This window comes from Canis lupus, chromosome 1 (assembly GCF_011100685.1).
Source record: "Canis lupus familiaris isolate Mischka breed German Shepherd chromosome 1, alternate assembly UU_Cfam_GSD_1.0, whole genome shotgun sequence".
Taxonomy (NCBI): Eukaryota; Metazoa; Chordata; class Mammalia; order Carnivora; family Canidae; genus Canis; species Canis lupus.
Window position 1 is genome coordinate 50,231,198 of NC_049222.1, and position 26,133 is coordinate 50,257,330.

General features: G+C 40.7%; 1 protein-coding gene across 7 annotated transcripts in view; it reads left to right on the forward strand.

The window, feature by feature from the left end:
* MAP3K4 (mitogen-activated protein kinase kinase kinase 4) overlaps positions 1–25,864 on the forward strand; it is a 111,738-nt gene extending 85,874 nt beyond the window's left edge. For 3 of the 7 annotated variants that reach the window (XM_038526498.1, XM_038526500.1, XM_038526503.1), the window contains exons 12-27: positions 462–623; positions 1,082–1,215; positions 1,857–1,935; positions 2,669–2,747; positions 6,271–6,367; positions 7,151–7,297; positions 10,524–10,624; positions 11,221–11,301; positions 13,995–14,186; positions 15,412–15,482; positions 17,433–17,549; positions 18,436–18,595; positions 20,429–20,551; positions 21,457–21,563; positions 22,958–23,137; positions 25,332–25,864. In XM_038526498.1, the coding sequence (XP_038382426.1) occupies positions 462–623; positions 1,082–1,215; positions 1,857–1,935; positions 2,669–2,747; positions 6,271–6,367; positions 7,151–7,297; positions 10,524–10,624; positions 11,221–11,301; positions 13,995–14,186; positions 15,412–15,482; positions 17,433–17,549; positions 18,436–18,595; positions 20,429–20,551; positions 21,457–21,563; positions 22,958–23,137; positions 25,332–25,352 (1,851 nt within the window). In that variant the 3' untranslated portion in view covers positions 25,353–25,864. Of the gene's footprint in view, positions 1–461; positions 624–1,081; positions 1,216–1,856; positions 1,936–2,668; positions 2,748–6,270; positions 6,368–7,150; positions 7,298–10,523; positions 10,625–11,220; positions 11,302–13,994; positions 14,187–15,411; positions 15,483–17,432; positions 17,550–17,640; positions 17,732–18,435; positions 18,596–20,428; positions 20,552–21,456; positions 21,564–22,957; positions 23,138–25,331 lie in introns of those variants that run through there. The other 4 variants (XM_038526499.1, XM_038526501.1, XM_038526502.1 and 1 more) reach the window with 4 other exon arrangements.
* The last annotated feature ends 269 nt before the right edge of the window (positions 25,865–26,133 follow it).

Below are 26,133 nucleotides of genomic sequence, written 5' to 3' on the forward strand. Positions count from 1 at the left end.
TGTCCCCTTGGCAGAAGGGGGTAAAATCGACCCCAACTGAGAACCCCTGAACCTAGGGAGTGGCAGGGAGCTAAGAGGATAATACAGAGTCTTCCTGTTAGATTGAAATCATACTTTAGCAACCACCCAGGGCAAAAAAGCAGCTAGTGGTTGATACACAAAATATTGAATGAGAGCATCTATTTAAAGACCACATAGTCATTAGGCATTATTATTATAAATGGCTTTTTTCTCTTTTATTTCATAAGATGTTAAAGAATATCTAATACAAATAAAGATGAAAATAATGAATAAATAAATAATACATTTCCTTTATTTTTGAATAACCAAAATAAGTATGACCAAAATATATTGCAATGATTGTTAATGTCTGTGATGATGAGAAAAATCTTCCTCTATAATATAGTTAACTATTAAGTGATTTGCTTTTTTTGGATTAATTATGGTTTGGGACTCTTTAGAATGATGCACTAGAGCTTTGCAACAGAATAAGCGATGCCATTGACCGAGTGGACCACATGTTCACTTCAGAATTTGATGCGGAAGTTGATGAATCAGAGTCTGTCACATTGCAACAGTACTACCGAGAGGCAATGATTCAGGGCTACAACTTTGGGTTCGAGGTAGGTTCAAAATAAGAGGAAACGAATCGTGAACTTCGCAGTTGCTCTGAGGCTTACTTACCAAAAGTATTATGAACCTTGTACAGCAAATCAGATTACTGATTGTAATCACAGCTTAGTCAAGAATGTCATCTTACCCACTGCTGAGGATCAGAAATGTTGGTTTTCTTTGAAATTGTCAGAGTTGCCTAGTTTTTGTTTTGTGCTAACATTAGCTTTCTACTTATATTTGAAAACCTTCTTTAAGAGATACTTAATATCATGAAAGTACATTCATAATTTGAATTTAGTAAAACATTGGTGAAACTGCATTTTAAGACATAATATTATCTGTAACTCTTTATCCTTTTGAAAATATGTCAATTTCAATTGGAGTTTGCTTTTTGTTTTTAGAAAAATGACATTTTAAACAGATGTAGCATTACTTAATTTTGATTTATGCAAAAATCTTCTTACAGTATCATAAAGAAGTTGTTCGTTTGATGTCTGGAGAATTTAGACAGAAGATAGGAGACAAATATATAAGCTTTGCCCGGAAATGGATGAACTATGTCCTAACTAAATGTGAGAGTGGTCGAGGTACAAGACCCAGGTAATGACCAAGTAGATGTTTCCTAGAGCTGCAAGTAACTCAGTACTCCTACTGCAGAGAGAGAGAGAGAGAGAAAGAGAGAGAGAAAGAGAGAGAGTTGGAGCAGACTGTGAAGCAGGAAAATGGAAGAATAAGTGAGGGATGTGGGATTGATAGTACTGCATTTGTATATTTTATGTGAGATTTCTGAGCAGATGACACAAAAAGGAGCATTTTGAACTCTTCAGTAAAAGGATTTTGCTTTGTTTTATTTTTAAATGAAACTATTAACCAAAAAACTCCATGATTCTTAGAAAACTTAAAAAAAAATTGTTCCATAATGAGTGAACTTTAAGGAAGTTCACATTCTCCCTGGACAGGTCTTCCTGATGGCTAATTTTTTTCCCTCCCTCATGAAACTTAAGCCTTTTATGAACATAAATGGAAACAAATTGGTAACCAGTTCCTTTATTAAGAAGCTGTTTGTCCTTTTTTTCTCAAAACACATTGTAAATTTACTCAACCGCAGGCATTTACATAAAGACAAAAAGTGTATTTTTTTTTAGATTATAATTTTCCAGATTACTTTTCAGTATTGTATAGACTAAAACTACTACAGCATTTTCTTGGTTTTGTGATTATTGAACTTTCTCATGTAACAGGTGGGCAACCCAAGGTTTTGACTTTCTACAAGCCATTGAACCTGCCTTTATTTCAGCTTTGCCAGAAGATGACTTCTTGGTATGAAATATTCTAGAATTTTTTTTTTATTAAAGAAATAAGTTGATCACTGTTTCTGATTGTGTATTTTTTAATAGTTGTTTTTAAATATTTTTTCATAACTGTAATGATAATGCTGAAAGTTAAAGCACTATTAGCAACATAGTAAGATATTCCACGTTCTGTTTTTGTTATAATAGTATTGTTCAACCGACTAAGTCAGTGGCTAGCTGTGAAGCCTGACACTTCTAAAATATTTGTCAGTTTCAGGTTTTATAAAGTGCTGACTTATTAGTTGCTGCTTTTTAACAGTTTAATGAAGAATAAGGATTAGCTGTTTTACTTCAGCATGTGTCATTTAAGAGCATGCCAAATGTTAAATATTATCACTGTTATTCCAGGACATTCCATCAGCTCAAAGAGACAATGTTCAACATGTGAATTCAATCATGTTAGCCCCTGAATAGTAGAGACGATTATAGAAGTCCCTTGCTTGTGCACATCATTGCATTATGGGGACTTGAATGCTAATTTGCTCTTATTTATAAAAATTTAATGGTATAAATTATTATTATTTTAAATTATGTGTTGTTTGTGTTTAATTTTATCTTTATACCTATTTTCTTTTCAATGAACTTTGAAAATATTCACTAAGGATAGCATAGCATATTTCTTTTAAATATACTGAAAGCTTAATTTGTGCTATAATTGAGAGAATGCACATTCTTTCCCTTGTCCTTTCCCATTTTCCTAGAGTCTTCAAGCCTTGATGAATGAGTGCATTGGCCATGTGATAGGAAAGCCACACAGTCCTGTTACAGGTTTGTACCTTGGTAAGATGGCAGTTAGAACGTTTCCCCTAGCACCTCCTTGGGCAAGCGCGTCATCTTACAGTTGCAGCCATTCACGCTTCACCTGTAGAGAGGTTCTTCTTTTTTTTTTTTTTTTTTTTTTAATTACGATAGTCACACAGAGAGAGAGAGAGAGAGAGAGAGAGGCAGAGACACAGGCAGAGGGAGAAGCAGGCTGCATGCACCGGGAGCCCGAAGTGGGTCTCCAGGATCGCGCCCTGGGCCAAAGGCCGGCGCTAAACTGCTGTGCCACCCAGGGATCCCCTGTAGAGAGGTTCTTTAACAATATTCAGGGAGATGACAGTGACAGGAATGAGGTGTGTATATGGAGAACTCCAATACTCAGTTCACAGGAAGGTGAAAATGCCAGCACAGGGTATTTACTGCCTGCCAGCAAGTGTTAAACTACACGTTTTAATTAATTAATTATTTTTTTGCACGCCAACACTGATTCTGTCCACCCCCTTAAAGTCTCTTCTTCTGGGAAGGAAGGACTTGGAGAGATGGCTGGCTGTTAGGGAGCAAGGGCCTTCCTTTCCTGCAGGTGGATGAGTGTGGTCGTTCTGCCTCCTTCCTCACCTTTTGATGGAGAATAAGTTTGTTTTATTCTCTACAGCTAAGAATTTCCCGAACAACAGAGTGTATTCCTAGTTGATTTTACTTAAAAAACCGAACCAAACAAAAAACACAGGTTAACTTGTGTTGTGACATACTTTCATTATAGTTTTCAGTTACAGTTTAGTATACAGTTTTATGGAGTATGTTGAAACTTTAAGACAGAATGTATCAGAAAAAGACTGTGCTTTCCCCCATTCTTGAAATAGTAAATAAAAGTAAAAATGTATTTATATGCAATAAACATCCATAAATATAAACTTAGAAATTTTAAAACAGTTTAAATTACACAGAATAAAATAATTCATAAATGATAAATTTATTGAGCAGGAACTGTATCTTAAAGGTACTTGCTAGATACAGAAAATTCAGTAGACCAGGTTTTAATGCTTGGTTTCTCTGTTTTTAAAATTCATTCAGTTACTCAGTTTATACCTTTTCTCCCAGAGCTGTTACAAAATGAAAGCATTCACAAAACTCTTTGAACATTTTATATAATTATAATATTATAATTTTATAACATTCTCTATTCTTATGAAATTTTTTGAATAGTCATATTATCCTGAAAACTTTGATTTTCTTTTCTCCTAAAATATTTCACTAAGAATACATGATCAATAATTCAGTAAAAATCACTTGTTTAAAATATTTTACTATATATGGAATTATTTTCATGGTAGCAAAATTAAAATATAGAGTATGCAGAGAAATGTAGAAAATGTACATGTAGAAAAAATTTCAAGGTAGAAAAATACTACGGAAGGAAGAAACAAAAAATAGTTGTACCTCCACGATTGATAGGTAGGTAATCACTGCTAACGTGGGGTCACTAATTATTCATGTGCCTGTCCCCAAACTGCTGGTAGGACAGCTGGTTAGCAGTGCTGTCTGCAGGCTGGAGGTGCTGTTTGTCTTCTGGGTGTGTGGTTTGGTGGAAACAGAGTGGCTGAGAATCTGATTGCCTGACAGCCCTATGACCTGGGGCTGCTTGTTTAACCTCACTGAACCTCCTCTGCAAGTGCTCAACATCAGATGCTAATGTGGATTCCCTAAGGTCATGACATTTTGTAAACTGTAGTGTTCTGTGCAAGGCAGCAGTCTGCATCTGGTTTCATGTTCTTTCCTTACAAGAACAGTAGTGAAAGGGGAGCATGGCAACCATCATTCCCGCTGTGTACCATCTTCCTTTCCCTCTGCTCTACGCTTGTGGCCACCGATAACAGCCTGGTGGAGAGCCTTCCCCAGGTTCTGTGTGCTCACGTAATTATACAGGTGCGTTCCGCTGTGCCTTCTTTATCCTCCTGTCATCACACAAGCACAGACAGGGCTGTTCGTTTTGCTGTATAAAAGTTGGATCACATTAGATGTTAATCTCTGGCTTCTCTTACCTGACAACTGTAGATATTCCTTCTGGTCATCAGGTAGGGATCCAGTTCATTCTCCTTAGTGGGCTGCATTGTGTCCATTATGGACATAGTACAGTGCTTTGCACCATTTCCTTGTGGACATTTGTTTTGTTAGTTTTTGCCATGAAAAACATCTCTGTAGTAAATAACTGCCAGTGAAATTGGAGCATCTGTTTTATGTTTATTGACCTTTTGGCTTTTCTTTTCAATGAAATATCACAGTTTTGCAGCAGTTAGTTATATCAACTCTTAAAAGAAATGTTCATATGAAGAATGTGAAACTTGCATGCATGTGTTCTAGCAGCATGTCTTTCTTTTACACCTTGAAGGGGAAGTTTTCTAGTGATTTTTGACTCCGAAGTCCCCAGTATGTTTGCTGAATTAAAGACATCACCTTCCTTCCTGAAGCATTTTTATTGGTTTGTTGTTTTTTTTGTTTTTTTTGTTTTTTTTTTTTTTACCTTTGTTACTATTGGAGTTCTTTCATTTACTATTGTAACTGTTGAGATAATGAGCCAGAGACACAAATTGACTGTTTTCTTAAAAATTGCTTAATTTTTGCTTCGCAAGTTTTCCCTTCAGATCTCTCCATTTTGGGGACTCTGGTCTTTCCTGTGTAATATCATTGACAACAGACCAACCAGAACCATGAAGAAGAATGTATTTCCATTTAGGATAAAGCATACATAGATTAAATAAAATGTGGAGTAAAATTATTCACATGAGGAGAAAATATGTAGATTAAATAAAATGTGGAGTGAAATTCATATAAGGAGAAAATATGACCCCTAAAAAATTAAGGAGGGTTAAAACCAAGTCAAAAGGAAGAGGACACATGTCAGGGCAAAATAGACAAAATGTAACACATATGCTATGCTAGTTGTGTCTAGTTCAGAGGAGAGAATTATCAGCGTTTTTGTAATCACTAGGCAAGGGCTCTGTAAATTTTTATTTTAAATTTTATCTCATTTTTACCAGAATATTTAAGTAGAGAAGAAAATGTGTTCTGAAAAAAGAATAACCTGTTTAATCTGTGTCTGGTCCTCCTTGTTTGTTTAAAGGAATTAAATAAAACTCCATGTACTCAGGAAAATGACAGTGACCGTCCCTGACTCAGAATCTGTTCAAGTGTCAGCATGGTCCAGAATCTTTCTAAAAATGTAGCAAGCATAAAGAACTCTGTTTTATTACAGAGATGACACATCTCAGTCTCTAACTGGGTCACATTGTTTGTTTTGTGTACATCATGTACTTTATCTCCAGGATTTGGGAGATGCTTTTGATGCTAAAAGTTTGAATGTGTAATATACCTTTTATTAATTTTTAAAAAGTGCCATTTTCCACAATGTTTGTATATGTGATATGATTTTCTTATATAATGGGTTTATTTTGGTCACCAACAAAGTTAAGTGTTTAGTGGCCTGCTTCAGCATTTTCTTTTGACCCTTTTAACAAGTTGGATTTGTCGCCATTGTCACTGGCAGCTATTCATCGGAACAGTCCCCGCCCTGTGAAGGTACCACGATGCCATAGTGACCCTCCCAACCCACATCTAATTATCCCGACTCCAGAGGGATTCAGGTACTTGGTGCTCATCTAGCCATTTGATTCTTCTGTGTTGTGCATGCTCATGCTCTGACGCTACTGAGTGCTTGCTCTGATCACTAAGTATTTCTTCTTTGTTCTTGTTCATACTGTTTAAAAGCTCTTAATTGCATTATCTCGAAAATGTACCACAATGCCTTAATTGCAAGAGAAAAAGACATTTGACTTTAAAACAGACTTGTACCTTTCCAGATAACTTAGTTTCTCAGCTTATTTATAACCTCAAGCTACTAAATGCTCACCAGCTTTGGAATAATTCTTTTTTCTTTGAAAATGACCTTACGAAAACAAATTTGAGTGTGCATAGCACAGTAAGCATTTGAAAAACAATCCTAAACATCATTTTAGAAATGGAGAAAAAATTGGAATGATCTTTCTAGTCTTGACTGTCATGTGTGTATGTAACCTTGAAGCAACTTAATACTGAACTGAGTTCTGAAACTTGTACAAAGTATTTTTCTTGAATGTGGTGGCATTTCTGCATCCTGAGGGAGTGAACATTTTCTCTTCCCTATTAGAATCACTTCTTAAAAGTTAAGTTTATTTGACAATATTTGCTAGGAAAAGACCACAGTTATTTTTCAGAATAATTAGTGTTTTTCTTTTTTATACCTAGACCTGAATCTCATTGAAAGGAAAATTTGCATTTTATATTTTTAAATATTTTTCACTTCCTCACCCTATTTTATTTTTAAAACCACTGGAGAGTCCAGTCCCTTTTCTCAATCTGTGTTCCTAAAGCTCTTCTTCTCATCTCAGCACTCGGAGCGTGCCTTCAGACGCACGGAGCCACGGCAGCCCTGCTGCTGCTCCTGTCCCTGCTGCCGCCGCCACCGCCGGTCGCCCCGGCCCCGCAGGCAGCGACTCTGCACCACCCAAACCCATCAGCAGTGCCCATGATACCAGGTAGTCACCCTTCCCCAGCATCCTGTCTCCTCGGCCCTCTCCTGTGCACTCCCGCAGGGACCTCAGCTTCGGGAGGCAGCCCATGGGGTGGCACAACCTGAAGGCTCTCGCACCCAGCAGCACCAGTAGATAATTTGCCTGATTAATATTTCTTTGGAGTGAATATTAACCAGAATGACTAGACTCCTGCCAGTAACAACTCTTTGGTGAGAGTAACAGACCAAAGAACCTGGTCCCTACCGAAGGGAACATGAAAAATTCAGCAAGTGGTGCCTTTCGGTCCCAAGGTAGTTCAGAGGTGGCTTCTAGTTAACACCGTTAGGTGGGAATTTGCATTTTAGGAGGATCCCTTTTCTAACCAGATTTTCTGATTTATAGAATTATTGATTAGAAGTAGTTTATGAAAGTGGAAAAGTGAGCTCGTGGGGTTTGTATCTTATATAGAGAATGTATCCTTACTAGAGAGAGCTATCAGATATTTGCCAAGCTCTGGAAAGTCTCTTGCATGAGTCATCTGTATAGGTAAGGAGTATTGTTACACTTCTTCCCACTCTCGTTAGTTTTGACAGAGGGCTTCATCAAGGCCTCATATACTCAGTGGACAAATGACATTGGGTCACTCTTAATTTTATCCTCATGTCTAGCAGAGGACACACACAGTCACTATTCTCATCTCCTGGTAAAGATAGTGATAGAGTCAAATAAACTATATGAGTTGAGGGTAACCTGATCAAAAAAGATGAAACTGTGAAGGAACCCAGTGCTCTGTATCTTGCTCCACAGAAAAAATATTAGTATGTTGGCAGAAAGATGGCATGTGGCTTTAGAATTGAAAATGCACTCAAATGTTTTTAGACTTACTTTATAACAGTCTAAAATTTCTACAAACATTGCCATTCTTCCATTCATTAAAATAATAAATGTTCCAGTTTATAGTGATAAACCTGTATAACCTAAAAAAGTCAATGTATTTTACAGCTTCAGCTGTCAACCAAAACAACTAACAGTTACCATTAAACAGATTCCCTTTACCTTCTTCATTTTTATGTTTAGAACATTTCATGGCAAATGTTCCCACATCTGCTTTCCTGTCCCTTAGGGAAGCACTGAAATTGTCTTTTTCATGAGAGTGACACAGGGCGAAGGGAAGCCATATGCCCTCATGAGCAGACTCAGTTGAGAACACTTCATGGCCTGCTGTGTCCATGTTTGCACACCATTCCTGCAAACTAGAAAAGGGAGGAATGCTCTTCTTTTTTTCGGGGTTCGTGAACTGTGGCTTAAGGCATTTGCGAGTCAGGGGTGTGGTGCATGAAGCATGTGTTAGCGTAAAAGTGAAGTACATGTGGCTGGTCTTCTTGTGCATTTAGTCTCAGGCCTTGTGGAAGTTGTTTTCAGTCCGTTGTGAATAGCACTTCCTAAGTGTTCATCTTTGGGATGGCTTTTGACACACAGAAATTTTACCACCATCATAGTGTGCCATCTTGAAGGGCAGTTTTTACAAAAGAGTAAAGTTCTCTCTACTCTCTGGTTGTGTATATGTGACAGCAGGCATTGAGCAGCAAGGCCCGGTGGAGATGTGCACCCCAATGGTGGTTTGCCTTGCTCCTGCGTTCAAGCCTGGCACATGTTCAGTTTAACTTTGGGCTTCAGCCCCTTTGTGGTGGCGAGCTTGCCCCCTGCCGATGGCTTGTACAGCCCAGGGTTTGTGAATGTGCTGCAGGGGAAGCAGAGTGATGCCCAGGACTTCCAGCCTCAGCAGGAAGGCCCCTGCCTCATAGTGTGCAGTCCTTCCTGTCCTAGAGACCCCTGAGCCCTGTGAAATCTTAACTGTGCCCCACAGCATCCTATAAATGCTTTGATTTGATTTTATTTGATTTGACTTAGGAAATAGTCTGGACTTCAGTTATCTTACCATTGTTGATAAGACTTTTTTATGGTGTTCTGTTTGTTGGAGCTGGCTCTTGCTGCTTTGTGAGACTGATTGTTAATTTTTCAGGAATTTTGCAAGCTGATTGTTACACCACTGAACTTGTGGAACTCTTCCACTAGTAGTTAAACATTCACTCGCACACTATTTCCTTTAAGTATATTTTTTGCCTTTTACCCTAGCAAAAGTCTCTGAGGATGTGGTCTGATTTGGTCTCTGAGAAATCAGGAATATAGTGGTGTCAGGTGACCTCCCCTTGGCACCACAGTCTTTGGTGTTGCTTTAGGAGTCACTTGTCTCTTCAACATCAGTGATTTTTTCCATGAAGCGGCTTCAAGACTTTTTGATGAACTACATGGCAATAGAGGATGTCCCCCTCTTTTCAGACTTAACAAGTATTATACTAGATTTAAGAGTTTAGGGAAATAAAAAAGCATTGCATACTTCATAATCTCTGAGCATCTGTTCAGTAGAACCATGTCCCCTTAAATCTATTCAGTGTATGTTGGAAAAGAGCATAAATGCTACCATACTTCATAATATCGCTCATACACACAGTACACACTGAATGTGTTAATAAACTCATGCCATATTTATCATGGATTACTCGAATCGTAATTTTAACACTTCCCTTATTTAATTCTGGGTTTTACTGTCTATGGATTCATTCTGGATTTCTAAACACACCTAACTTTATTCTGGAAAAGCAACAAATTAACTTTGTTCTTTACATGCTAAGCTTCCTGCTCTTCTGCACCTTTGCTTGGCTACTGCTTGGAAAATCATTAGGTATTCCCTTCCATTTTCTTAAGAGATTTGAAATCTTTTCAATCATGTGATAATTTTAACACTTTAAAAAATAGAATTAAGTACATTAATATATAGTATGATCAGAATTGTAAATGTTAGCTATATTTGGCTAATAATTTCTAATCCATCCGGGGTTAAATGGTGGAGCTTTCCACGCATGCCAGTAACACTTGAATAAATCCTATTTTGTTTCTGTTTTTGTTGTTTTTAACTTTAAACAGAGTGTTTTGCTGTCAGGTGTCAGCAAAAATCTGACCATTCCTTCCTCAGAGAAGGGTTTCTCAGTAGCAGCACTGTTCACTTTGGGTACATAATTCTTTGTTTGGGGGCTATTGTTTGCATTATCCTGTGTTCACTAGATATTAGATGTCCCCAGTGGGCAGAATTACCCCTAGTTGAGAATTACCACTCTAGAAGAATCTCACAGATCTTTCATTTTTAATTCCATTGAATTGACAGCTCAATTTATTTAAAATCTCAAAACAGGGGTTCCAGTGTCCCTGAGAATGACCGGTTGGCTTCTATAGCCGCCGAGTTACAGTTTCGGTCCTTGAGCCGCCACTCAAGCCCCACGGAGGAGCGCGACGGTGAGTGTGTGAGGTGCTGAATCTCCTACTGCTTTTATGGTCTATGCCTTAGAAAGAAATGAAGAATGAGAAAACAATGACAGAGCTCCCAGAGAACACTTGTTGATCAACGTGTGTTGGCTTTTTAATATAGATGCCTTTTAGTTGTATTTGCATTTTCTAGATCTGCTAGTTTTGGTTTTTAAAAAATATATTATGTCTGCTACTTTAATTGCCAGGCACTCTTATTCTCTTTAAAAATATGAACCTGCACTAAGTTTGTTAATGATGCGCTGAGGTTTTATTATAATTCAGGGCCTCTTGAATGGGGTCCCTAGAGAATCTAATTTCTGCTCAGTATTCTGTTGTCTTGTCACGTGTGGAAAATTCATATAGTCAAAATCATGTAACATCATTGACAACTTCTTAGTCTGGTATAGTTTTCTTGAATTAATTCTCAAGGTAGCTTCTCACACTCACATCGAATAGAAATTAATTACGAAAGGACAGATTGACGGGAACTAATCATTGCCACGCACCATTTCAGTCTTACTCTCGATTACATAGGCTTATCTGTTCCATAAATCTTAATTTTGTGAAAAACATACTTCCTGCAGAACCAGCGTATCCAAAAGGTGATTCAAGTGGGTCAGCTCGAAGAAGTTGGGAACTTCGGACACTTATCAGCCAGACTAAGGGTAAGAGAGAGAATGTTGAACTTCAAATATTGAAGCATAAAGTAAGCAGTTTCAGCTAAAATACGCTTTAGCTTTTGAATTATTAGTTTTTCATTAATATTTTTGATCTCTTTTATACCTGTGACATTACTTCCTATGTGTACTGTGTATACATTTCCTGTTTCTTATAATAAATTATAAGCTCCTTTGGATCTGGAACATGTTTTATTCATCTTATATTCTTTAAGCTATGGTGGTAGTTAATTCTTTATGTCACTTTGGGTGGGCCCTTCACATAATTCTTTGTACATAGTAGGAATATAATTAATATTTGTGAACTGAATAACTATTCATATCTTCTTCTGATGAAGTTTTTGAGAAGCCAAATAGTTGACCGAGGTGATAACTGACAGAGCTGGGGCAGGCGCACACTGCTTCTTTCTACAAGTCCAGTGCTCATACCAATGTTCGCCCCTTGGAAGTATATTGTCCACCAAAGTTGAAAATAGTTGGTGGGGGTGGGGGGGAGGTGTTATGGAAGGGTGAGGCTTGAGCTGACTCTTATATCAAAACAGATCTGCATCAAGCCAGGAGGAAAAGTACAGAGTAGGAAATACATCCAGAGGGAGGCCCAGTGACGAAAGGAGAAGCCAGCTGGATTGGGCAGTGTAGATATAAGTGGTGGTGAACACGAAGGGGCTGGGAGAAGTTAGACTGTGGCCAGTCTTCAGTGACAGCTAAGGGATGAAAGCCTCACCCTGAGATAGTCAGCAGCCCGGCAGCCTCTTGAGCACCTGGTGTGTTCTGGGTGTGGGGAGGAGGAGATAGGAGAGACGGTGGGAGCTGCTTGGAGTGGGGGGAAATAAGGTTGGTTAGCGTATCATTATGGTGGTGCCGTGCAAGACACCAGACTCAGGTGGGATTTTAAAAAAAGGAACAAAAGGAACAAAGTGGAAGAAATGACTCTGATGCATTGTTTGCCAAGCCTGGGGCAGGTGAGGTGTATGTGGAGGGCTTAGGGCAGGGAAAGCCACGGGCTGGAGCTTGGGTCTCTCCAGCAGCTCTCACGTCAGCAGAAGTTCCCATACATGCCAGCTCTTTGTGATAATCTTCAAAACAAGTACTTTGTGGTCAGGAGAACTTGGGAACTCTTGGGATAGTTACAGTTCACAGTAACAAAGATGGAGAAATCTTGAGAAATATTTACTGTAAAACAAAACCAAAATGCCTTTCCCAGAAATATTTGACAGTGGAGTCCATGGGCTCATAGCTGTGAAATCTTGTTCGGTGCCCATGAGACCTGATGTGTCATATATTGAGGTAAAGAAAACAGCGATTCATGTTGTTAAGAAGTGGTTATAGTGTGAAACTGTAGTTAGAACACTATAAACCTTGGGGGAATTTCTCTTCTCAAATTAACCGTACAGCCATACTAGTCCTTAGTGATCTCTTTGTTGGCCAGAAAGTGAGGCTCTTAGCTAGTGAGGATGCAATATGAGGAGGGCTGTAATGGGGACACGTACCAAGCAGTGCTTTTCACATTATGGGTCATAACCCGTTTGTGGGTTGTAAAGTCAGCATTTAAAAACATAAGGTGGAGTCTGAATCACACGTGGTAACAGTAATACTGTTTTATGAAACTTCTTTAGATATCTATATGTGTAAAAGTTATTTTTTACTGTAAGTTATGACCAGATAATTTGGAGAACTAGAGATATAGAACCTGATGAGAAGGTAAGGAATAGTAGCAAAAGTAACTTAAATTTTACTGAGTATTGCTGTGTCCCAGGCATAGGGCTTAGCACCTTGAATGTATGATTTCCTTAAATACAGTAGTGCCATCTGTGCATGAGATATTATTACCCTCATTTCACAAATTAGGAGTTCGATATATGAAGAAGTCAGTTAACTTATCTACTTGGAAACTGATGAAGCCAGGACCTTATCCCAGGCATCCTGGTTCCAGAGCCTTTATTCTGGACTCTTCCCAGAGAAGGGACAACTTAATTCCCTTCTCATCAAGACAGCTTCCGAAAAGGGGTATGATATTTCAGCTGAGCTGTCATTGGTGAGACGTACACCCCAGACACCGTGGTGGGAAGACAGCTTTTTAGACCAGCAGGAAAGTGTGAACATAAGTGTCAGAAACGGCTTGGAGTGTTTATTCTACGAGTCTGTTTAGTTTGGTTCATCTGGGGCCTGTGGCAGGAGAAGAGAGGGAGAATACTGACAGGAGCAAACTGGGAAAGATAAACCAAGTCCAAAATCTGCATGGCCTACAATCCCAGATGAAGGGCTTGGATTTTTGGTAAACTGTTTGTTGAGAACCGTGAAATAAATCTAAGTAGGAAAGGAACATACCAGATTTTATGTGCCAGTAAGACAATACTGGCCAACGAGAGTGGACTGGAGATGGAGAGTCTGGTGGCAGGTAGGAAGTCACTCCAGGGTCTGAGCAGCAGTCTGGGGGGGCGAAGTCATCAGCTCTGCCTGACGAGCCTATATTTTATGTGTGTGTCTGTGCAGTGGGTGGCGCATCCTCTGGAGCTGTTGGATTGGAATGGACTTGAATGCACCTGCTGGGTATCTGACTAGAGAATGCTAAGCCTTGCTGTGCTCAAGTGCTCATGTGTATTGCTCTCTTTCTATTATTATTTGCTGGACGTTGACTTACTTCTAGTGACTGGGACTACTGAGCTTGTTTCTCCCTGCAGACAGTGCTTCCAAACAAGGACCCATAGAAGCTATCCAGAAATCAGTCCGACTGTTTGAAGAAAAGAGGTATCGAGAAATGAGGAGAAAGAATATCATTGGTCAAGTTTGTGATACCCCTAAATCATATGATAACGTTATGCATGTAGGTTTGAGGAAGGTGACCTTCAAGTGGCAAAGAGGAAACAAAATTGGTAAGGAAATGGAGCAATGTGACATAGAGTTCACCTCTGTTAGAAACAGCAACAGTCACACTTTTTTAGGTTAAGTTGTATAACTGATTCTTATCTCTGGTAGATGTAGCATATCTTTTGCAGAGGGTTCTGGTTTTTAGGTTGTGTAAATAATGTTTCAGTAAAATGTGTTATAAGAACAGTACAAAGGAGATTTTAAATTTTTTTTAAAGATGTATATATGTATTTATTTGAGAGTGAGTGAGCAGGGGAAGGGGCAGAGGGAGAGGGAGAAGCAGACTCCCCACTGAGCAGGGAGCCCGATGTGGGGCTCCATCCCAGGATCCCAGAACTATGACCTAAGCCAAAGGCAGACGCTTAACCCACTGAGCCACCCAGGTGCCCCTAGAAAGATTTTTTTTAAATGGTTCATTAAAATGAGTAGTTTTTGCATGATAACTCCAGAAGTTGCCAATGGAAAACTATGTAAATTTTACCCATTTGTTCCTGTTGATGTTCTTATGACCTTATTCCCTCAAGAACATTACTGAAGAGAGACTGTCCTTCCTAAAGCATTGCCTGTTATTAATTTCCAAGTCAAGTGCCTCTTATAACTAGAGGTGGATCGTGTGACAGAAGCAGCCTGACCATGTTTCAGATCCTTCTGTCTTTTAAATACATCTCTCAATGGAGTGTTTGGTTCTGAAGAGGCTAACATGATTGTGATAATAGGACTCTGTGAGCCCCGGATACCCTTAAGGTTCTGTAGAGCTAGCAATTAAGGCAGAAGACACAGAAGAAACCAAGTGCTTTGTAAATGTTATCAGTTATGTTGTTGGTCTTTGCTATATGTTCCGTCCCCTTCGCTTAATGTCCCCAAAGATACGTTGGTAAAATATCCACTCCCACCCACCCCTGGACGTGCCACAACAAGGTACACTTAGATGGTGCCCCCACCCCGGGCCCTGACCTCCTCAAGGGCTGTAAGGGCTTAGAAGTGTGCACCTTTGTTCCTTTATGCTTCCTCTAGGGTTTGCCAAAGTTCCTTCTACCCTACAGATATTTACAGGTAAGGCTCAGTGAAGAGATTGCCTTCCGTTATTGGGGAACATTTTGGGTCTTGGAATAGTAGATAATTATAGATTATATAAATATAGATCCAGACTTGGGAAACATTACTACACATCTGAATGACTTCAAATGGCCTTCTTTGGTGACTGAGATGGTATGTTTGTTCTGTTCACAGGGGAGGGGCAGTATGGGAAGGTCTACACCTGTATCAGTGTTGACACTGGCGAATTGATGGCTATGAAGGAGGTAAGTGGTCTGGTCTTGTTGGGGGCCTTCTGCTTTCAAGCCTCTGCATGACAGAGATTTGGTAAAGAAGCTTATTTTCAAGGCTCTTCTTAGCTCCTAGAGCTAGCTCCTCTGTGTTGAGCTGTCTAGGCAGATGCCTGGAGATGATAGAGTAGTGCAGTGTCCAATTCCGGTGAGGATGCTAGTAAGAACTCTCAGACCAGATGCACAGGTACTTCTGCCACCACATAGGTGTGCTGAGCGCCTTACAGAAAGAGGCAAGCAAAGTTAGCTAAAGGCGGAGAGGATGGTGGTAACAGTAAAATCTTAGTGGGGAATTAGGTAAGAAGATAACATTTGTGATCAGCTTCAGGAATGAGCAGCATTTCAATAGCTAAAGGTAGGATGGGGGAGAGCCAGCCTCCTATCAGGGAAGCAAATACTGTTGTCGCTCCTGAGGAGACACTCGGGATGCAAGGAGTAGAAGGAGCCTGTGGCGGAAGAGGCTGGAGCTTCGATGGGTGGTAGGATTGGCAGGCAGCACACACGTGCAGTGCCCAGCCCTCCCTCTCTGAGCTCCTGTGGCATTTCTTGTCTTCCCACATGGCATTCACCCACACTGCTTCTACCACCTTGTTCCCACTTGGTTGTTAACTTTTTTATTTTTAAGATTGTATTTATTTGAGAGAGTGAACATGGGTTGGGGGAGAGAGAGAGGGAGAGGTTGTAGACTCCCCATTGAGCAGGGAGCCTGACTTGGGGCTCCATCCCAGGACCTTAGAATCATGACTTGAGCTGAAGACAGATGCTTTACAAACTAAGCCACCCAGGCACTCCGGTCGTAAACTACTTTTAAAAAAATTTTTTTTTAATTTAAATTCAATTAATTAACACTGTAATATATTAATTAGTTTCAGAGGTAGAGTTCAGTGATTCATCAGTCTTATACCCAGTGCTCATTACATCACGTGCCCTCCGTAATGCCCATTACCCAGGTACCCCATCCCTCCACCCCCCCGCTCCAGTGACCCTCAGTTTGTCTCCTATGATTAAGAGTCTCTTGTGGTTTGTCTTCCTGTCTGATTGTCCTCTTGTTTTATTTTTTCCTCTCTTCCCCTGTGATCCTCTGTTTTGTTTCTTAAATTCCACGTGAGTGAGATCATATTGGTAATTGTCTTTCTCTGACTGACTTATTTCACTTAGCATAATACCCTCTAGTACCATCTATGTCATTTCAAATGGCAAGATTTCTTTCTTTCTTTCTTTCTTTCTTTCTTTCTTTCTTTCTTTCTTTCTTTTCTTTTCTTTTCTTTTCTTTTCTTTTCTTTTCTTTTCTTTTTTTCTCTTTCTTTTTTCTTTCTTTCTTTCTTTCTTTCTTTCTCTCTCCTTTCTTTCTTTCTTTCTTTCTTTCTTTCTTTCTTTCTTTCTTTCTTTCTTTCTTTCTTTCTTTCTTTCTTTCTTTCTTTCTTTCTTTCTTTCTTTCTTTCTTTCAGGGCTGAGTAATGTCATTGTATATATATAGACCACATCTTTATCCATTCATTTGTTGACAAAATACTGGGCTCTTTCCATAGTTTGGCTGTTGTCGCCATTCCTGTTATGAAAATTGGGGTGCAGGTGCCCTTTCGTATACTTCTTAAGGGCACAATTATCTCTCACCTTTTTATCTTCCAGAACCTACATATTTATGATCACTTATCGAATGTTTAATGATTTTGTGAATTCAGTTTGCAGTTATGAAAATGATCCTGTTAGCTGTTCTCTCACCAAATATTCTAAAGCAGGCATGTTTAATTCACTTGGAATGACAAAGCAGAGAAAGACTCAAAGTCAAGTACAGACACACTGACCGTAGTCTGTGGGTCTGGATGATGCACATGCAGGAGGCAGCTTTACAGCTCTCGGGGATAAAGGTGTCTTGTTTCTGGTTTGTGACAGGACCAACACTGATCAACAGTTTTCTCTTTACAGATCCGATTTCAACCTAATGACCATAAAACTATCAAGGAAACTGCAGACGAATTGAAAATCTTTGAGGGCATCAAACACCCCAATCTGGTTCGGTATTTTGGTGTGGAGCTTCATAGAGTAAGCCAACTTTGATCACGCGGTTTTGTGTGAGGAATCAGTAAGGGCACAGTCGGAGTCCTGTTCTACATCGCAGGTCTTCTCATTTCAGAGCACAGTAACTTTGCCTAATTATCAGGAAATCTCCATGAGTTACATCATTTCTGCCTTCTCTCTGAAACTAGAGGAGTTCTTCCTAAAATGTAAGTTGTAGACTGTAGTCGTTAACCCGACATTATAAAGCACTGAAACCCATCCTGCCGATCAGAAGATTCTTCTAAAATGCCCCTTACACAGTGTGTTACTTTTTTCCCCCCATTTTTCACTGAACCACTGTTGGGTGCACTGTCAAGAAATGCTGGTTTTTCTCCTACATGTATTTAAGGAACCGTTGTGAAATGAGAACGTTAAAACTTCAAATTCATTTCCCCCCTGTGTTTGGAAGTAAACACTTGGAGGGAAAGAGGATAACTCGGATCATCTTGGTGGAGTCTGAACTTCCAAGGGAAGTTGAATAGTGGTGATTTTTAATGTTTTCACAAATAAATTCATATCTGAAAAGGATGTGTTTCAGTACTTAATAATACATTTATAGGGACAGCCCTGTTGGTCCCTGTCTGAGATTATATAGCAGACTTAATTTCAGAGGATAATAGACAACTTATCACCTGTGATTTGGAGAAGACACTCTTATCTCGACAAGCTGTATAATTCCAGACAGAGGAGGCAGGCAGACACCTCTGTGTAGGAGTGAGAAATGACTGTTACCAGACAAATTCAGTGTTGAGGATGACAAGTGTAGCATACCATTAGAAAGAAGGTTCCTTTGGGGCATGACCTGTGACATTTTCCAGGTTCTTCACTTAGTGTACATATAAACACAGGCTGCATTTTGTTCCTCCCGCAGGAAGAAATGTACATCTTCATGGAATACTGTGACGAGGGGACATTAGAAGAGGTGTCAAGGCTGGGACTTCAGGAGCATGTCATTAGGCTGTATTCAAAGCAGATCACCATCGCAATCAACGTCCTCCATGAGCATGGCATCGTTCACCGTGACATCAAAGGTAGTCCTCACACTCAACTGGCTGCCATGGATACCAGACTGTGTGCCCTACACATAGTAGGTGCTGCCAAGACACTAGATCCCTCTCCCACAAACCATTTCTCTAGAAAGAAGTGCCTTTACTGTGAATATGCTACCATTAAGAACCCAGTATTGAGAGACCATATAGCACATCCCCATCCATGAGCAGATAAGACTGCTTTATCTTTCTGTGTAACACTGTTTTTAGTGAGGTCTGTTTCCCCAAGAATGAAACTTGCTATTTTTATAGGCTGGTTTAGCCAACCTTGTATATTTACTAGACCTTCACAATCTACACATCTTTTTCTCTGTTCAAGACTTTTGCGTATTTCCATGTGAACATCATGCATATGTAAAGTGACCGTGAATCTGAAATGCCAGTGTAAGCTGTGTTTTGGGAGACAAGATTTATTTACACCAACCTCCTCCAGTGTACAATTCTGCTAAAGACTGACTTAGTCATGCTGATTGATTTAAAGTGCTTTTCTCTTCTGGCATGAGGGGAATAGTCATGCTTGCCTCAGAACCTCTGGCATTTGTCCCTGACCTTTGTATTTGGGGAGTCAGGGATAATTAAAGTGACAGATTGTCTCTGGTGGGCCCTAGACTGAAGGATTCCACTCTGTCACACAGTCCGAGGTCAGCATAAGCATGTTCTCTGTAGAATTGGCTGACTTCCGACCCAGCACTTGATCCAGCACGGGGCTGGATTACACCAGAACCTGCTTTGGTCTGAGTGTAAGGATTGTCCATCCTCCCTCCAGTAGCTCGCCCTGAATCCCCAGCATCCACCATTCTTATTGCCTCCCCGCCTGCCCGTGTCCCCCATTGCTTTGCTGCTTGGAATCATTCTGAGCATTTGCCTAATTGGCTCTTTATCAGCCATGACATTGCCTGTTTCCAGTTGTTCAGCCACATATACCAATACCCTGGCTCTGATCCCTGTCACGGAATGGTACCTTCCTTTCATGGGCCATGACCATAAAGAGAATTCCTCAGGGTTGTTGAATCAAATCTTTGTCCTTGTGATATTTTTTGTGATTCAGTATGGCTGATGTCCACGTGTGGAGTAGCTCCAGAGTCGTGAAGTTGGTAGTGTGTAGTCCTCTGTGGGGACTGTATATCCTGGGAGCACTCAGGTGCTCTGTTAGATGTCAGCTCATGGTGTGGCTCCCAACCTAATTTGAGTGGCTCTGTACTGCTTTTTGAGAAAAGTGCCATAGGACACACAGTGCCAGAGATATGTGGCTTGGTTAGGGCAACAATATCTCATAGCCTAGAGCTTCCTGCAGCTGTGAGCAGTCACCCCAGATTCCAGCTAGAGTATGAGCATGTGTGTTGCATTCAGAGATGTGAGGAGGCTCTATAGCATCTCTTCAGTCATAGTTTGAAGTTGTCTGTGCAGCCTCAGCCAGGACTCCAGAGAAGAGCGAGTGCGCCAGTCCAAACTCCACGTTGCGACCTGTTACAGGCGCTGCTACTTGTTCACGCCTCTGATTTTACAGGCAATGGTAGCTTCCATGTAATTCCTCTGTAAAGGGTCTCCCTGTATTTGCAGCATTAGATCTGTGCAAGTGTTTCAGTTCAGAGTCTGTTGGTCAAAGCTCTCTGTACTGATATGAACATTTCTTTGCTTTGTAGTAACATTTGTGTATAAGGCTTAAAATCCTTCCGTGATTATACTCTGTAAGTCAAATTTTATAAACCTTTACATTATTTAATTTGTGAATCAAGTTCCTGGGAATTTTGGTTGCCGTATAGCTGAAAATGCACTCTGTGTTCCCAAGCCCAACAAGTGCTTGTTTCTTGTTAGGTGCCAATATCTTCCTAACCTCCTCTGGACTCATCAAGCTGGGGGATTTTGGATGCTCAGTAAAGCTTAAAAACAACGCACAGACCATGCCGGGAGAAGTGAATAGCACACTGGGGACAGCAGGTGGGGACTGGCTTGATTTGTCTTTGCCACAATGACTCATTACAGTGTGCTTGGTAACTGGGCTTTCCCTTCATCTCTGCTGTCAGCACAGACCAGGGAGGAGGGGGGAGGGTTTCTGACCACAGACACCGCAGGCTTCTACCTGCCAGCACGTCTCAGATGCAGAAATTCGCCTTTCCCTCCAAAGTGAAAGGAGACAAGAAAGTCCTCTTTTTCTTCCCAGAAAAACTACCTTTGTTGTTCACAAGGGGTTTATTAAAACTATTCTAGTCAAAACACAACAGTATGTTAAATAGGGTAGTATGGATTTTTTTTTTTAAGAACATAACCTATTTATTGTCGAGCACCTGTGACAATTTCATGTCTGTCTAAAGGAGGCAGGAAGTTTGAAGCATTATTGGCTCTTTTAAATAAAAAGGAGTAGGTAGGCACACCCAGAAGTGGGTGAATATCTTAACACGTGGGAATGTGTTACTAGTGCAGCCAAGCCCACACCTGGTATGCTCCCCACCAGTCTGCTTCATTGTCCCTTTAAAAAGGGACATGTTTAATGGTAATTATTTGTTTTGATTATTCAGTGTCATAAAATTTTACAGCTTCTTTTGACCACTTAATTCATATTTTTAATGTGATACAGTTTATCTGAAGATTTGCCATTCAGAAATTGTCGTTTAGATACTAATTCATCCCCTAAAATGTCAATTCAGAAAATTGATTTGAAATCTTTTGTTAGTTTCAATATTTCATATTATATAACTCCGAGAAAGTCCTTTCTGCACCCCCCTGCCATAAGTTAGTTTCATTTATGTGGAGTATTACACAATATTAATTTCTTGCTTAGCTCTATTATTGCATGGTGCTGTGTTTGTAATCCATTCCTATCACCATATCTGTGACTTTTAAAGCATACATGGCTCCAGAAGTCATCACTCGTGCAAAAGGAGAAGGCCATGGGCGTGCCGCTGATATCTGGAGTCTGGGCTGTGTCGTCATAGAGATGGTGACCGGCAAGGTGAGCAGAGCCCACACCAGGAGGAGAAACTCCCAGAGGGTGTTCACAGGAACAGAGCTGTAATTGTGTTTTATTAGGTATTACAAATACCAGGGACACATTTTCTGCTAACTAGAGAATGTGAGTAAACATAAAAAAAAGTGAACTCTAAAAAGATACAGTAACGTGAAGACAGGTGACCGTCTAGGAACCAAATATTTATAAGATTTATGACTTAAAGAACACTTACATGAGTGAATAAAAAACTAGAAAGCTCAAGTTAAAACTTGGAGAAATGAGAAGCTGCAGAAAGAAATGAGAAACCAGAAACTTCTGTCCAAACACTAGCACTGGAGTGCAGCTTCACTCATGATTGCCAGATGTGGAGGCAACCAAGGTGTCCTTGAGTAAGTGAACAGGTGAGCAAACTGGTAATCTAGACAACGGGATATTATGCAGCAGTGAAAAGAAATGAGCCGTCTAGCCCAGAGGACGACAAGGAGGAGCTGTAAAAGCATACTGCCAACGAGAAAGAAGCTAATCTGGAAATGCTACATACATGTGTGATTCCACCCACATGACATTCTGCGGGGAAGGCAGGAGGCAGCAGTAAGAGGATCAGTTGTCAGTAGCTCTGGGAGAAGAAGGAAAGGATGATAAGATAGAGCACAAGGATGTTTAGGGCAGTGAGACTGTTCTGTATGATTATCTTAAAATTCTAAAAATTTACTTTTTTATGAAAATACTGCTAATGAACAGCAGATGTCTAGAGGGACCATTGTGTGTGTGTATTAGCATTATTTATAAAGCAGAAAAATGTTAGAAACCTCTCAAGTGTTATTAGTAGGAAAATGTATTGTACCTTGTGGCTGCTAAACGTTTTATTCTTATGTTTTATGATACATAAAATAACCAGAGCTTCGCACTATTAGAATTTGATGTTCATTATTCAACGGGGTAGCATAGTAATGTCCCTGTGAGAGAATTGTTGAGTTTTATATATTTTGTTGACATTGTTATATCAGTTTATATATATCCTTTTTTATTTTCATGATAGTGGCTTCCAGGTAATGCTGGACTATCATAACATCCAAATGAGGTTGGCAGACTGTGCTGACCACCTGGCTTTGTAAATAAGGTTTTACTGGCACTCAGTCACACCCATTCATTTATGTATCTTCTATGGCTGCTGTCAGGTCACAGCGGGAGAATTGAGCACTGTGGCCCACAAGCCTAAACTACTTACTAATTGGCTCTGTAAGCAAAAAAACTAAACTACTTACTATTTGGCCCTGTAAGTAAAAGCTAGCTGGCCTCTGATATATATTAATATTGAGATGCCTGAAAGGATTGGGCCATCTCATTTTTTTATGGCCATGTAATATCATTAAACCTGATTTTCCCCCTTTCTTTAGAGGCCTTGGCATGAATATGAACACAACTTTCAGATTATGTATAAAGTGGGAATGGGGCACAAGCCACCCATCCCTGAGAGACTAAGCCCGGAAGGAAAGGACTTCCTTTCTCACTGCCTTGAAAGTGAGCCCAGGATGAGGTGGACGGCCAGCCAGCTCCTCGACCATTCCTTCGTCAAGGTTGGGCAGATCACCGTACAGTCTTTTTCATGTTTGGATGTTTGAGTTCTGTTTGTATCTGGCACTGAAGGAAATTTGGAAACTTAGACATAAAATACTTGTATTAGTACACACATGGTACATTTATAAACATAGTATTGCTGAGTCAAAGGTTATGCAATATTTGAACTTCAAGATGTATTTTCAAATTAATTTCCAAAAATTTTTACCAATTAGCATTCCCTATTGCAGAAAATCAGAGCACTGCTTTCTCCATACTCTTGCCAGCATTGTGTAGTATTATCTTCCCCCCCATATGATAGGCAAAATAGTTAGTGATATTAGTGTTGTTTCAATTTTCATTTCTTTAATAATTTACTTTTAGTAATAAAATGTATATATTTAAATATAAAAAAGAAAAAGAAAAAGAAAAAGAAAAGGAAGGGAGCTAAACGTATTATGCCAGGGAGTTTTAGATTTTTTCTCCCCCCCAGAAAATGTTCATTGAGGTTCTCTGCTTGATCTACCCCGGTGTGTTTGTGGTATGCCTGGGACTGTCACATGGCATTTTATATGGGACTGGGCAAAAGACCAAGTTTCTACTCCTGAGAGTGTATGGTCTACTTGCATACAGGGCTAGCAGTGCCTGCACTCTAAGAGAGGAGAGAGAGACAGGGCTAGCAGTGACTAAGCATTTTTTTCAGAGCTGGGGTGGGGTATGTATGCTACATTGTAGGGCCACTGGGAAGAGCAGGTTTTGTTTTTTGTTTTTTTTTAAGATTTTATTCATTTATTCATGAGAGATACAGAGAGAGGGGCAGAGACACAGGCAGAGGCAGAGGGGCAAGCAGGCTCCATACAGGGAGCCTGATGTGGGACTTGATCCCAGGTCTCCAGTATCATGCCCTGGGCTGAAGGCAGACGCTTAACTGCTGAGCCACCCAGGCATCCTGGGAAGAGTGATTTCATCCAGCCAGGCCATTTCAGCTATCATTGCTTTCTCTGGAATGAGATGCTTGAGCTGTTTGGGAGGGTATAGGGAGGTCAGGCGGTGGAGACGACAGGCTAACAAGGGTAAAATAATCCAGGAACTGTGTACCGGTGGATCACAGGATGTGGAAAGTGGTAAAAGGTAAGGCTGCAGAAGTGAAAAGGAGCCCCCAGGAAGGAATTCCAGTTTTATTTTCAGTGTAACTTGATTAAATGGTGTTTCAGAATGATGCTTCTGGAGACAGAGTAGTTAAGAAGTTGCTGATACAGCTAATGGGCTGGGCGTGGGAGGTCAGGGGCAAGTTACTGGTGCTATTTCGGGGTTAAAATGGCCACAATTGAATAGCTGATGGGATGAGAGACAAGTAAGGGGAGGGTCTGGGATGGCTCCCAGGCCCTGGTTTGGATCACCAGATGGGAGATCCTGTTGGCCAAGGAGGGATACAGAGGGTTGGGTCAGGGAGGCAGTGGGTTCCTCTGGCAGATGATGGTTAAGGCATGTTTGGAACATCTGCTTAGGGCTTTCAGATGGGTGTGAATGTGGGGAGAGAATGGGGCTCTGATGCAGGTCCCGGAGAGAAAATAGTGCTGAAAGGGCCCTACAGGGGAGCCCCTGTCGGAGGAAGGGAAGGTGCCAATGAGCAGGGTGAGTGGAAGTAAGGAACAAGGAGCTAGTTTTGCTGTGTAGAGATTAGGGATTTGTAATTTAAAACACACTCATTTCTTTGTTTAGATGGTTTGTATTGACTTGATATTGTCCAGGTACATTTTTTTTAAAAAGATTTATTTATTAATGAGAGACACATACAGATAGAGAGAGAGGCAGAGACACAGGCAGAGGGAGAAGCAGGCTCCATTCTATGCAGGGAACCTGACATGGAACTTGATCCCAGGTCTCCAGGACCACACCCTGGGCTGAAGGCAGCGCTAAACTGCTGAGCCACGCGGGCTGCCCCTGTCCAGGTACATTCTTAAAAATGCTTTCAGGGGCCAGTTGACAGAACCGTGACTTTAGTACCTACATCACTTACTGCACCATTGAGCCTCCCCTCTGTGCTGAGTCCTTGCTGGGGCTTCTCTGCCCTGGGGCTTCTCTGAGCTGGGCTTCTTGCTCAGGCTCCCCAGTGCGGGGATTGGGGAGGAGGCTGCAGCAGTGGTGGTGACTTACCTGTTAGTTGTGTGTCTATGGCAGATCTGGTTCAGCTCTCTCCTGCCTCCCTCCCAGGTCTGCACAGATGAAGAATGAAGCTAATCGGTCTGCGGCCTGGTAGTGTGTGTGCTCGGAGAATTCTCTTAATCACTACTGTATGTAATATTTACATAAAGACTGTGCTGAGAAGCAGTATAAGCCTTTTTAACCTTCCAAGACTGAAGACTGCACAGGTGACAAGCGTCACTTCTCCTGCTGCTCCTGTTTGTTTGACGTGGCACGGGGCCCTCTGAGTGACGGTGTCCACGAGGTAAAGAAGCTGCATGTTAAGTGCCATTACTACTGTACACGGACCATCACCTCTGTCACCTGTTTCTCGTGTGACTGAGAACCGTGACATCAGTGTAGTGTTTTGACCTTCCTGGGTTCAAAAGCAGTTGTAGTGTTATCAGGTGTCCTGGGCCTTGTTAAACTCTTGTTTGTCGAGTGCACTGACTGTGAAATCTTACCTTTTGTTGTTGTTGGCAAGCCACAGGTTTGTTATGCAAAGGCTGATTAATGAAATTTAAGAAAAAGGTTTTTTTCAATAAATGGTTTATTTTAGGAAAGCTCAGTTATATTGTGTTTTACTGGTTACCAGCTTCAGAAGCCAACACTTTATCTGAGCCAGAGGTCTGTCACTCTGATTCACACGTTCAGGTACAGAGGGGCACAGCCAGATGTGCTAGAGATGAGCACTGGGTTAGGAGCTCTGCGGTACCTGGGATCGATCTCCTCACTAAAGGAAACACCACTGCAGATCCAGAGGCCCCTTTAAGTTCTCTTACGTTCCCTACGCAGGGGAGGATGGGGGAAAGCAGAAGCCATCCTACCACAT